The 14,186-nt window shown below is 29.3% G+C and overlaps 1 protein-coding gene across 1 annotated transcript; it reads left to right on the top strand.

The window, feature by feature from the left end:
* The first annotated feature begins 1,854 nt into the window (after positions 1-1,854).
* On the top strand, positions 1,855-2,536 carry LOC148193610 (protein AGENET DOMAIN (AGD)-CONTAINING P1-like). The gene has a single exon (XM_088099569.1). The coding sequence runs from the start codon at positions 1,961-1,963 to the stop codon at positions 2,387-2,389; it is 429 nt and encodes a 142-aa protein (XP_087955695.1). The 5' UTR covers positions 1,855-1,960; the 3' UTR covers positions 2,390-2,536.
* The last annotated feature ends 11,650 nt before the right edge of the window (positions 2,537-14,186 follow it).

Consider the following 14,186-nt stretch of genomic DNA (forward strand, 5'->3'; position numbering starts at 1 on the left):
CATTTAGCCTTTCATACTTTTCATAAAATCACTTTCGTTATCCTTTGTTATGTTCTTAATAAAAGATATAGTTCCTACTGTAAAGTGAATTAATCTTCAATAAATTACGTACAGACCATGTTTTTCTAAGAAAAGTGGACGGTCTCATTAGAATTTGACCATAAAAAATTAATATTGTAATATTAGTATTTGATGATATGGGTATACATTATACTGTAACGAATATGTAGGTGTACGTTCTTTGATTATCTTGGAAATAATTACATCTGCTTTCACTTTTATTTTTAGATATAAAAATAATCAACTCAGCTACGAGAGTTTTTTTTTTCATGTATACAAAATAAAAATTTAAACCTTACTTAACATGCTTAAAATATTCTATTATCTGACAATCATGTGTTAAACTTGTTTATATTTTAGTTTTTTTTCACTTCATTTTCTCACGAAAATGTTAAAATATTATATTTATGTTTGAAACTTGTATCTCTTTAAATGAATTTATCCAATTACTAGAGTCTTATACTTAAAAAGTAAGTTGAATATAAATAAAATTGTATTATCTCATCCAATAAAGAGTTTGATCCAATTAGGTTCAATTAATGTCTTTATCTAAAATGGTTAAATTTTGATAATTTAATTATATTTCATATATTCCTTAATATTATATATCAACATATATAATATATGGTATATTAGATAAATTTATATTATTTTTATTATATTAATTGCGTCATAGTAAGTTTTATTATTATTGATATTTTAGATTTTACAATTAATTTTTTAAAAGTTTAGGAAATGATACCATCTCTCATGTTTTATTTTAGATTTTATAATTAATTTTTTTAAAGGTTTAGGAAATGATACCATCTCTCATGTTTTATTTATATAAATAATTTTTTTTACTGACTTTTAGTGTTGGAAATGTTTTATAAATATATCTTATTATGTGTTTCAGTTCTTAAAAGCATTCATTAAAAGTCACCAAACCATTCAAATTTTATCATCTATAAGAAGATTGACGCTTTAAACTCCGATAAAAACAAAAATTAATTAAATTACTTATAAGATGATGTAAATTTCTTTACAGTGTATTCAATTATATATAGAACAATTTTAATTAAATTTTATAATTAAAAAAATTACATATAGAACAATTTTAACTAGTTGAATGCATAACAAAAAGAAATTTTACTTTATAATAATTTCTAAATTAGTGAAGTATATATGAAAAATTATTTTAAAAACTTCATCCTAATAGGTTGAATAAGAAGCATTAATCAAAACATATTTAAAATGTTACAAGATAATTTAATCAATCGTCCTCGTAGATAATGTAATGCAATAGAAAATAACTATACATCAATTAATCACCATTATTGTTATCAGAAAAAGTGCTATTCTTTCTTAACCCAAATATCCCATTGTTTGTTTACGTTGAATTATGTTTATAAGCTCAAAAGTAATTTAAGAAATTTATCTTTTTTTCTATTAAAATATTATATCTTCTTTAAAAATTTAAGTTTGTACCCAAAGATTTAGCTGCAAGATTTAATAAAAACTGAAAAAAGAAAAATACTAATGAAATAAACGGTTGAAAAAAAGAATAAAAGCAAAGAAACAAAATTGATTAAATAGATTCATGTTGGCGAAGTGATACCAATCCGATATAAAGTAAAAATATAAATGGATATTACTACAATTTTATACACTTAAATATTTTGAAAATTAAATCTCATATATCTTACTTTTTAGATTCATAGGAATAATTTTAATTGAAAGTAATTTTTAATAAATCCATTAAATTACCATGATAATAATAATAAATCCATAAAAAAAAACACCATATATATAATAAGAAGAACAATATACGGAGAGGGAACCCCCCACAGAAACAACACTCTGTCTTTTTTCAACAGTGTTCACCATCACCGCTTTCAAGAACCTTCCCTTTTCTTCTTCAATGCGTCCACCGCGAAAGAAGGTGAATTTTCGCCCCGGCGACAAGGTGGAGGTGTGTAGCAACGAGGAGGGCTTCTTCGGCTCCTACTACCTCGCCACCGTCGTGTCGGCTCTCGACAACGGTCTCTACGTCGTACGCTACGACACGCTGCTCGAAGACGATGAATCCAAGCCGCTCACGCTGACCGTATTCCCCAGAGAGCTCCGCCCTAAGCCTCCGCGCATCGCCACCTCCTCCTCCTTCGCGCGCTACCAGCGCGTCGACGCCTTCGACAACGACGGCTGGTGGGTCGGCGAAATCACCGGCAAAGTCGACCTCGACCGCTACTATGTATACTTTTCCACCACTCACGAGGAGATCGTGTACCCGGCCTCCGCAATTAGGGTTCACCAGGAGTGGATCAACGGCCAATGGATTCGTTCCAATTGATCAATTCACGTTTCAATTGACGTATTCCTGTAACCAATCGTGGATAGATTTCCTGTGGTGGGTTTTAATTTCAATCTGTAATAGAATTGAACATGAAACATTGTGCCCTTTGTTGTTTATACATTTAATTGTGCCTCCATTTTCTCATATACGTCAATTCAGTTCTTGTCTTTTAATTGTTTTTCTTTTCTTAATCTTGCTGGGTTAGTTTATTTAAACGTGTTTGTTTGTATGTCTGTGTTGGTTAAGTAGTTGTTTTGGTTTTCATTAGATCTTGTTGGTCGGAAAATTGGGATACCAGGGGCTGACTACGGTGGTTTATTGAAAATAATTTTCCAGGAAAAAGAAAAACTGCAACGATGCAGAAAGGAAAAAGAAACGTGGCTTCATTTGATTTGTTAAAAATCATTTACAATTTTGAATGTGAAAATTGTTAATATCCTAAACCATGAACTGTTTGTGGTTTTGTTGCCCCTTGCTTAGCTTTTTTATTAATATATATCGAATGATGTTAATTAACTTTACGGTTTCCGTTGGCTGTTTCAAACGCTTGTCAATGGTTTTCGACATGTACTTGTGTAATAATTTTAGTGCTTACATTGGAAGAGTAATAAATTTTACTGTTTCCTGATAAATAGATATTAATTATAGTTCTTTATTGAGAGATGTATTCTATTAATGTGGTAACATTTTAAAAAAATGGAGGGTGAAAAAATATTATGGCAAACTTTACACTGGATTTACGAGATGATTTTAGTTGAGGAGACAGATAAGAGATTATTGTGCTATTTGAATTAAAGAATTTAAATGGATAGATAAATGTAAATAATTAATATTTTATTCTTAAGTTTAAATACAAATAGTAAAAATTATCTTAAAATAAAATTTAAATTGTTATTTAAATTTTTTTAAAAATGTTATTTTTATATTTACAATTATAATAATAATAATAATAATTAATATATATGTGTAATAATATATACATACACATATATATATATATATATATATATATATATAGGCTTAATTACTTACTTAGTCCCCATGTTCGGAGGTAATTTGCTGTTTAGTACCCGGTTTTAAAAATGTAGGCATTTGATACCTATGTTTTGAAATTTGTATCAATTGAATCCTACCCACTTAACGCCGTTATAAATCTAACGTTTTTCTGACTGTGTATGTGATTTGTGGACGAGCGACGAGGACGCTCGTCCAGCGAAGAGGACGCTCGTCCAGCGAGGCAGAAGAGGACGCTCGTCCAGCGAAGCGAACGCCCAGTCAGGCAGAAGAGGACGCTCGTCCAGCGAAGCGAACGCCCAGTCAGGCAGAAGAGGACGCTCGTCCAACGAAGCGAACGCTCGTCCATAACCGCTCGTCCACAAATCACATACACAGTCAGAAAAAACGTTAGATTTATAACGGCGTTAAGTGGGTAGGATTCAATTGATACAAATTTCAGAACATAGGTATCAAATGCCTACATTTTTAAAACCGGGTACTAAACAGCAAATTACCTCTGAACATGGGGACTAAGTAGGTAATTAAGCCTATATATATATATATATATATATATATATATATATTCAAGTTGTAATTTAAAATTAAAATAATAATAATAATGTTATTATTAATATTATTAGTAATATTTTATTATTAATATTATTCTTTATTAAAACTATTATTATTATAATAATAATTATTAAAACTATTATTATTATAATAATAATTATTAGTATTATTATTAAAGTTTATATTATTAATACCAAAAATATTATTACTGTATTATTATTAATAATAGGTATATATTTATATAAATGACTTTCTTTTCTTTTATATATATATATATATAATTAGTTTTTATTTTTTAATATATATATATATATATATATATATATATATATATATATATATTGAAGTTGTAATTTAAAATTAAAATAATAAAGATAATAATAATAATTACCATTAATAATAGTAATATTATTGTTAATATTATTAGTAATAAAATCATAATTATATTATTATTATTAAATATATTATTATTATTAATGTTAATATTATTATTATTATATCATGATTAATAACGAGGAAAAAGAAATAATTAAGTAAATAATGAAATCGATTCTTTCTCGTTAATATTAATATTATTATTAATATATATATTTATTTTAAGTTGTAATTTAAAATTGAAACAATAAAAATAATAATAATTACTATTAATAATAGTAATATTATTATTCATATTATTAATAATAAAATTATAATTATATTATTATTATTAGTGTTAATATTATTATTATTATATCATAATTAATAACGAAGAAAATAAAAACGATTATGTAAATAATGAAATCAATTCTTTCTTCATTTATTTATTTATTTATTTATATATATATATATATATATATCCCAAAAATATAGTATAATACTATATAAAAGAGTCATCACAATAAGGATATGATAAAACATTTATTAACTATCATATAAAGTAAAGTCTTACGGTCATTCCAAAATAGACTATAAAATTTAAACTTTATAAACAAACATCTTATACAAAAACTATTTACAAAATACAACAAGTAACTACTCAGCAGCATCACCTTCATCAAGAGTCTGCTCCAAGGACATCTCATCTCCCTCTGCTCACACCCACCGGATGATCATAACACAAATAGATAACAAGGAAAACATACAACACAAATACAGATAGAAGGGTAAGCTAGAAGAAAACAAGTAATGATGTATGCATAAAATTAAACTTTCAAGAATTATAACACAAACATATCAAACACAACTAACTTTATATTTAATCAGCCCTTGACTTGACCATCCGGATTAGTATGAATATGTAGCTATAATCGTTCGTGCACTTGTTGTGGTGAAACAGTTGGCTCACCACAAGCTACCACACAAGATTAGTCTGTTATCACTCACCTTAGGCCAAGGAAAAGCCCCTAGGCTAGGACCTCCTGGTATTCTCACGACATGCCTCACTCCTCTCTACTTGAGAATAGGTGACCATTAGAATGTCAGGATGAACTCCAAGACTGAGCTTCCCATATTCAAACTTACAAACTTGACAATTACCACTGAGAAATTCCTCCTTGGAATTCTCTTCCACACCATTTGAAACCATAAACCTTACTTTCATACTCATATAATACTCATATAATACTCATACATAATCATACATTATCCATAAATAAATCAATTTCATTACTCCAACCAATAAAGAACAAAGGAGAGAAGCATGCATGATAACTTGGGACAATCGCTCAGCATACGCACTCGCTGAGCGACCATAGACTTTACTCGCACAGTGACCCAGCTCACTGTGCAAATCCACTAACAGTGAGCCAACCTCTGCAAACACTCGCTCAACGATCCAACTTGCTGTGCGAATTAAACTACTAGTAGTACCAGACATCTAACTCTCTCGCTAAGTGCCCCCTTTCACTGATCAAATAAAACTTACAGTGCTCATAGACCTCAACCATTCACTCAGCGCACCACCTTGTTGTGTGAATCCTTAGACAGAGAGCCAACCTCTACAACCACTCGCTGAGCGATTCCACTCGTTCAGCGAGTCTGCATAATCTGCAACACAACATCTGCAGAATTACACAACTTAATCCAAATTTACCAACTCCAACTATTTTTCCCAACTTCTAACCCTCCTAGATTGAGTTATATACCTAATTTTAATTGACTAAGTGTGTCCAAACCTTTCTAACCTCATTCTTAAGTGGCCACTAGCCAATTCCCACTTCAAAACACACAATTCATCAACCTAGGGACCCAAATCTCATTCTACTACTCTTGGCACAGTTTTGAACAACTTAGGGACTCTAACAAGCTCCAAATGACTTACCTAAACTACTACCACTGACCATTTGAGTGCCCAACCTCCAAATCAAAATTTCACTACACTTCCTCAAAACTCACCAAAAGTAAAATGTGAACAATGCACCCTCTTCACTAACCTTCTCAACACAAATTTCCAGCATAGAATACATTCCATCACAGTCCAAACATCATTCAATTCCATTCATAAACACCATTCATTAAACCACACTCAAAGACAATCAATTTAATCATAAAACGTCTACTCAAAACCTAATTTCCATTCAAATAACAACATGCTCATAAATCCATCACACATACAAACTAAATAACAGTTTGAAATAAATCTAGCTTCCCTTACCTCAATCAAACTTGCATTACTCAAGATTACTCCGACCTTGCCTTTCACCGCAAGGAATTTCTATAAACACTTACAAATTACCAATTAGTGATAGGAAACTACTTTTAGAACTTAAATGGAACTAATAATCAAGAGAAGGAGATTCCAAACACATGCAAAAGTAGAAATTCCGTGTGATCACAGAATTAGGGAAAACCTAAAAAAAGGAACGAAACTTACCTGCTCAAATCGAGACATTGATCAGGCAGATATGTAGACTTTGATGCTGTGATCCCCTAGGTACCTCCTTATCGTCAAACAGTGGATCAAGGAGTGAGAAAAAGTAGAGAGAAGTGAGAGAACTCAAGGAGGATAGTGTTCTAGAGAGATAGAGGTGATTTAAATAATGAACCGAGTTTTAGAAAATTCTATTTATATTATAAGATTATTTTAAAATAAAATACTCGGTCTCATTATTTTAATACAAAATACTCTATTTTCTAGGTTCATAAAAAATTATTTATATATTTATACAATTGTTATTTAAAATTTGAAAAATTAAAATAATAGTAAAATTGTATTATTTTTAATTTAAATTATTAATATTATTTTTTAAATAATTATTATATTATTCTTTTATTATTATTAATATTATTATTAACAATATTAATAGTATTTATAATTTCATTATTATATTATTATTAATAATAAAGAATGGAAATCAATTATGTAAAAAGTGAAATTGATTAAATCATTTATATATATACAAATTGAAGTTGTAATTTAAAATTAAAAAAATAAAAAAATTATTATTATTATACTATTATTACTAATGTATAGGAGGGAATAATGGAATTGATTCTACCTCTTATTAATATATATGATAAAAAATAAAAAGTAATTAATTATATATGTATATATAAGAAAAGTAAATAATTTTTATACATTACAAAAATATGACTATTATAATTATAGTTATTACTATTTTTATTATTAATAATATATATGTACATAAATATATATAAAATATCTTAAAATAAAATAAAAAATATGATTTAAAATAATAAAAATATTATTATTATTATCATTAAAATACTGATAATTATTTATTTTATTATTGTTATTATTAGAAATACAAAAAAATAGGTGAGGTGTTAATTACAATATTTATCTGCAGAAATCTTTTGATTTTGAGAAGATGTAATTCTAGTGATCTCCTTCAAACCTGCGTAAATATGTTGAAGCAAAGAGAGACTTACCGTGAACTTTTACCAAAACTCTATGATATCTAAACTTTTCCAATCCCTCTGAAGAAATATTTCGCAGCATGTTTTCTAATATGCTTCACCTTTGTTATGCACTATGCTATATGCTTCTACATCACATTTTACAACATTTTTCTATTCATGCGTGTTGTATTCCCCTTTTGTTTCAGTTGTAGTTGAGGAAATACTGGATGATGAAAATAAGCTATAACAATCAAGACAACAAAAGTTTCGACCCTATTAACGTGAGAAAAATAAATAAAAATAAAGACATTAGAGGATGCATTAAAATTAAACATTTTGGATTCTACCAATATACATTCTGAAACATAAAATTTACTTAGAATTTGGAATGTAAATTTTTATTAATTTACATAGAATTTACATTTTAATTTATCTTCAAAAATTACATTATAGATTATATAATTCAAATTATATAATTTATATTCTAAATTATCTTTCAAATTTACATTACTTTACTGATGTTGAATTCAAAATGCATATTTATATTTCAAATTATATAATTTGAAATGTAAAAAATAATATTTGTGAATTCCATAATCCGAAAAAGAAAAACTTAAGCATCCTTTTCTATTGTTTTAATAGGGGTATAATTGAAAATTTAAAATGTAACGAGGATGAGTAAGAAACCCTAGGAAAAAATTCCGAAACAACAATTGTCTATTAAAGAAAAGAAAGGAAAATACATCAAAGCCCTGTCAAGGTCAAGATGAAGAAAAAATACAATCAAAATTTCAAAAGTTTAAAATAAAAATAAAAAGAAATATGCTAAAAGAAATGTTCAAAATAAAATGTGTTCCGTATTCCAATAATCAGAGCACTTACATTTTGCAGAAAATTATTTTTTACTACACCCCATGAATTTCTTTCTGCAACCAATATTTTTTTGAATTCCATTTTTATTCTTATTTTGTTTTAGGCTTAATAGGTTATTTAGTCCCCAAGTTAAGAGCATAATTTTCATTTAGTACTCGGTTTTAAAAATGAAGACATTAGATTCTCAAGTTACGAAAATTGTGTAAATTAAGTCATGTCCGTTAGGGTGGTAGCAACGGCGTTAAAGGTTAAAAGATGTGACAAATTATTTATCCAACGTGGCAAATGCACATATTTTAGGTTTGGCCAGGTATGAAAATGTCCTTTTTATTTGGAAGAACCAAATGCATACAGATTTGGCCCAACATTTTAATCTCCAACGAGCTTAGGGGAAGGAGGTGATGTGAAGGTTTGGAGTTGAGGTGGGGTGCCCTAAGTTGTTCGTCCTAACTCAGTCTGTGAAGTTCGCTGTTTCTGAGGTGGGTGCCCTAAGTTGGGTGGTTGGGATTGAGGTGGGTTGTAGGTGTCGAGGAAGCAATATTGTGTGGTTGGTGGAGGCAATGTCAATGAATCAATGCTCGTCTTGCTCATGGGGGACCTCACGTGGTGGTTCATTAAGAGGAATGGTTGGCAGCCAAATATGCTACTGTGGAGAGCTTGCCGTATTAAGAGTCACAAAAATTGTTAAGAATCAGGGGAAGCATTTTTGGGGGTGCCCTAATTACAAGGTATTTTTTGTATGTTGTGTTTTGATTTTGGGGTACATTAGTTCGGTTTATCCTGAGATGTTTTGGGTTGGATGTTTTGAACAACGGAGTTGAAACGAGGAAGTGCGTGGATGTAATTTCTTCAAATGGCGCAATGAAGATTACATAGATGAAAGTGATAATACAATTGGATGGCAAAGGAGAAAGATAATTTGTTTGGAAAAATCACTTGTGGTTTGTCAGAGAAGGGAGAAGGTGTTGTTGGGGTTTTTATGTTTGATGGGGTTGGTTAACATCATCTTTGTATGTATTTTGTTTTAATTTTGTTCTAGTGGTGTTTGATGGGGGTTATAATGTAATGTTTGTTAGTTAATGAAGATTGTGGTTGCAATGACATTGTTCGTGTAATGAGATTTTGTTTCTATTATTGTTCAAGTCAATGTTATGTAATTTACATTGCCCTGTCATTGACAGCCAGTGAATGTTATGAAGTGAGTGAACATCACATAAAATTATAGACTTCGTTGATTTTTCATCAGCATAAAGGTTTACAAACCATCAATATTAATAATGTGCTGAAAGCATCAATATTGACAAGGTCTACAAAGTCATTAAACATCACATAAGAAGTTGCCAAAGCATCAATTTTAGCAACCTGGCAAACATTGCAGGTTATAGTTTTAGAAGATAAAACATCAGAGCTGTTCCAAAATGATATCATATTGATGATTAAAGATCACTTAAGAAATTACATCACAGATCATCCATAATACATGACATCCAAAATATAGTTATATAGTGAAAAATACATCACATCCAAAATAATATTGAAGGTCAAACATGACCTGAATATGTCTTAGCAAAACTACTTAAAGTTGAAATTACATATCCAAAATACAAGTCAAAGTTGAACAATTTTTAAAGTGTTGTTGTAGTGTGATCGGTCTGGGGTTCTTTAATAACTTGACTTGGTTGAGTGGGTTGTGGTATAGCTTGGTGGTCTTCTTCTTGAGTAATCTGACTTGCTTGAGTGGGAACTGGTGTAGCTTCCTGGTGTTGTTGTTCAGTTGGTTGAGTGGAGTGTGGTGTTGCTTGCTGGTGTTGTGCTTGAGGGTAATTAGTTCTTCTATGCCCTAGTTGTCTACAAATGCCACATCTCTTTGGGATTCCAGTTTGGCCAAGTTGTGCATCATCCCTTATTTGCTCCCAACTCTCCCGTCTTCTTTTTTTTCTTGGTCTACCTGGCAACACCCTTTTCGGAGGAGGCAAAACATCAGCATATGAAGTCCTTTCCCATAGTTCAAGTCCATTGACAAGGAAAATTAATGGAATGTAAGTTTCTTCATAAGTTGAGGTTCTAAACCAAATTGGGATGTAGTCTTCTACATTGATGTTTAAAAACCTCATGGTAGTCAATGCATGACAACAAGGTATTCTTGTTACAGTCCACTTCCTACAGCTACAATATTTTTTCTCTATATCAACCACAAACTTTTTAGCAATATTGGAAGTATGGCTGATCTCAAAAACTTGCATACCTGACCAACTGCCAAAGTATTCAAAAACAATATTAGGAAGAAATTTACAATGGAATCAGTCAAATAGAAAATGAGTAAGTGGTTTTGTAGTTTACTTACTTAGGTATCAAATATTGTGTCTTCTGTAACTCCTTGTGAAGTCTCTTTTGAATTTTGGGACAAATGGGACCATGAAACAACCTTATCTTCTCTCTATTGGATGCCCACCTCTTCATCAGGTAGCTACGAATCTCTTCCAACATTATTATGATTGGTTTCCCCCTAGCACCTAAGATGAAACTGTTAAAAGCTTCAGATATGTTATTGACAAGTGTGTCAAAAAAAAGGTGTTCTTGAAAATCTTGACCTAGACCAAAATTTGCAATAAGAGAAACTTAAGTATTTGTAAAAGAAATATGCATTCATCCAAATATGAAATGTAATGTGAACTTGAAATGTACTTGCCTTGGTGGAATAGCTATCAAGTATTTAAAGGCCTCTTCGTTGACTTCATTGATTTGTCTCATCACTGATTCCCAAGCTTGGGGGTGTGTTGCTGCTGCTGCCTTCCATAGTAATTGTCTGAGATTTATGCCAGGATATTTCTTCCTAAAATTTGCATAAATGTGCCTTACACAGAAACGTTGGTCCACACCAAGTAAAAGTTGTTGTATAGCTGGCAGAAGTCCTTGTCACAGTAATGAATGAAAGTCAGTTTTATATTGGGATGGTGAACATCCATAATCAATGAAAAGGTACTTATTTACTTACTTTCTGTTGATCTGACACAAAAGTACACCTTGAACATAATCCCCCTCCTCCAAGATCATCAATTAACCATTCTAAAAACCATGTCAATGTTTCCTTATTCTCTACTTCAACAACAGCATATGCCAAAGGTACTATCTGGTCATTACCATATCTTCCAACAGCATGATATTAGAGCCATGGTTAGAGTTTATCCTTGTGAAAATTGTTGTTTGTTGCTTTTATTGTTTCACATACTATTAGACTATTAATTAATGTCTAGTATTACGTTCGATATGCATATGTTTCGGCATGAAGGGGTGCATCTACTAGAGATAATGGGATGCAACTTTTACCTTTACCTTACAAACAAGTAAGATTAAGTTAGGTTCAAAGTCTACTTCTTAACCATAATGATGAGGTGGTTCCAAAGGAATTTGAATCTTTGTGTTTCAGATAAATTAATTCGATAGAGCTTGGTTTAGTAAACGAACTGCATGTTGTTGATTCATTATCGTTTCTATTTTTATAAAGGTTAAATCATTTTTGAGGTCCCTATTTTGGGTTACTTGTTTCAAAAAACTTTCTCAATTTTTTTGGTCACAATTGGGTTCTTCTTTTTGAAAAATTGATGTATTTAAGACCTTGCTATCAATACCATAGAGGTGTCACGTGTCACTGTCATGTCTGTGTCATTGCATTAATATTAATTTGGTTTCTGTATTTTTATTTTTGTCACAATTTGTTCTATGTTTTTTTTTAAATCAAACAATTTTGTTCCTCTTAAATTAAAACAAAATTTAATTTGTATATAAATGTTATGCAAATATTTTTATTAAAATTGATATTTTTATTAAATATTTTAATAAGATTAAGTTTATTTATAATTATATTTAGTTAATCATATGTTCTTTAAATATACTTAAAAGAGTTAAAAAAGAAAATAGTGATATGACATGCCGACGGGAATTTTTCAAATGACGTAACAAAACGAACAAATTGATAACGTGAAAACTTTGTGAAACTATAGGAACTCTAAGTAAAATAAAAAATTAGAGAAAATTCATGAAAATCATAATTGAATGTTGTATGTTACTTCTTTTTTTTATGCTCTTCCATGTTAAGTAGGGTTTTCACATTAAAATTTGATGAAAACCCTAATTAATGTAGAAGAACATGAAAGAAGGAATAACATAAATGACCTTTAATTATGATTTCGACGAAATTTTGTCCAATTTTTTATTTTAATTAGGGTTTCACGAAAGTTTTCAAATCTCCAATTTTAACAGAAATGACCTTTATTTATAGTTTTAAGGAAGTTTTCATGTTGTCAATTTGTTTATTTAGTCATCTTATATATTTAAAAAATTGTTGTTTGTTGCTTCTATTGTTTCACATGCTATTAGACTATTCATAATGTTTAGTCTTACGTTCGATATGTATATGTTTCAGCATTGGGGTGCATTGACAAGAGATGATGGGATGCAACATTTACCTTTACCTTACAAACAAGTAAGATTAAGTTAGGTTGAAAGTCTACTTCTTACTCGTAATGATGAGGTGGTTCCAATTGAATTTGAATTTGTGTCTCAAATAAATTAATTTGATATAGAGCTTGGTTTAGTAACTGAACTGCATGTTGTTGATTCATTATTGTTTCTATTTTTTATAAAGTTTAAATCATTTTTTATGTCTCTATTTTTTATTACTCGTTTCAAATGGGTCTCTCAATTTTTTTTTGTTTTAATTGGGTTCCTATTTTTAAAAAATTGACGTATTTAGGTTCTTGTCATTAGTACCATGTGTCACGTGTCACTGTCATGTCATGTGCCATTACATTAATATCGATTTGATTCCTGTATTTTTATTTTGTCTCAATTTGTCCTATGTTTTTTTAAAATTAAATAATTTTGTTTTTCTCAAATTAAAACAATTTAATTTGTATATAAATGTTATACAATTCTTTTTATTAAAATTGATATTTTTATTAAATATTTTAATAAGATTAAGTTTATTTATAATTATATTTAGTTAATCATATGAATGTTAATTATGTTTTTTAAATATACTTAAAAGAGTTAAAAAAGAAAATAGTGATATGATACGCTGGTGTGAATTTTTCAAATGACGTGACTCACAATGTGAAAACTTTTATGAGACTGTAGTTAAAGGTAATCTTTGTTAAAATTGGAGATGTGAAAACTTCAATGGAACTCTAATTAAAATAAAAAACTTTTATGTTACTTCTTTCTTTTTCATGCTCTTCCATGTGGTTTTCACCTTAAAATTTTATGAAAACCCTAATTAATGTAGAAGAACATAAGGAAAGAGTAAGACAAATTTTCTCTAATTTTTTATTCTAACAGGGTTTCATGAAAGTTTCCCATCTCCAATTTTAATAGAAATGATCTTTAATTATAGTTTTATGGAAGTTTTCACGTTATTAATTTGTTCATTAAGTCATGTCATTTGAAAAATCCACGTATCACTATTTTTTTAACTCTTATAAATATATTTAAATAACATAATTAACATTTAAATAAT

This window comes from Vigna umbellata, chromosome 9 (genome assembly GCF_029865625.1).
Source record: "Vigna umbellata cultivar VRB3 chromosome 9, Vumbellata_1.0, whole genome shotgun sequence".
Lineage (NCBI taxonomy): Eukaryota > Viridiplantae > Streptophyta > Magnoliopsida > Fabales > Fabaceae > Vigna > Vigna umbellata.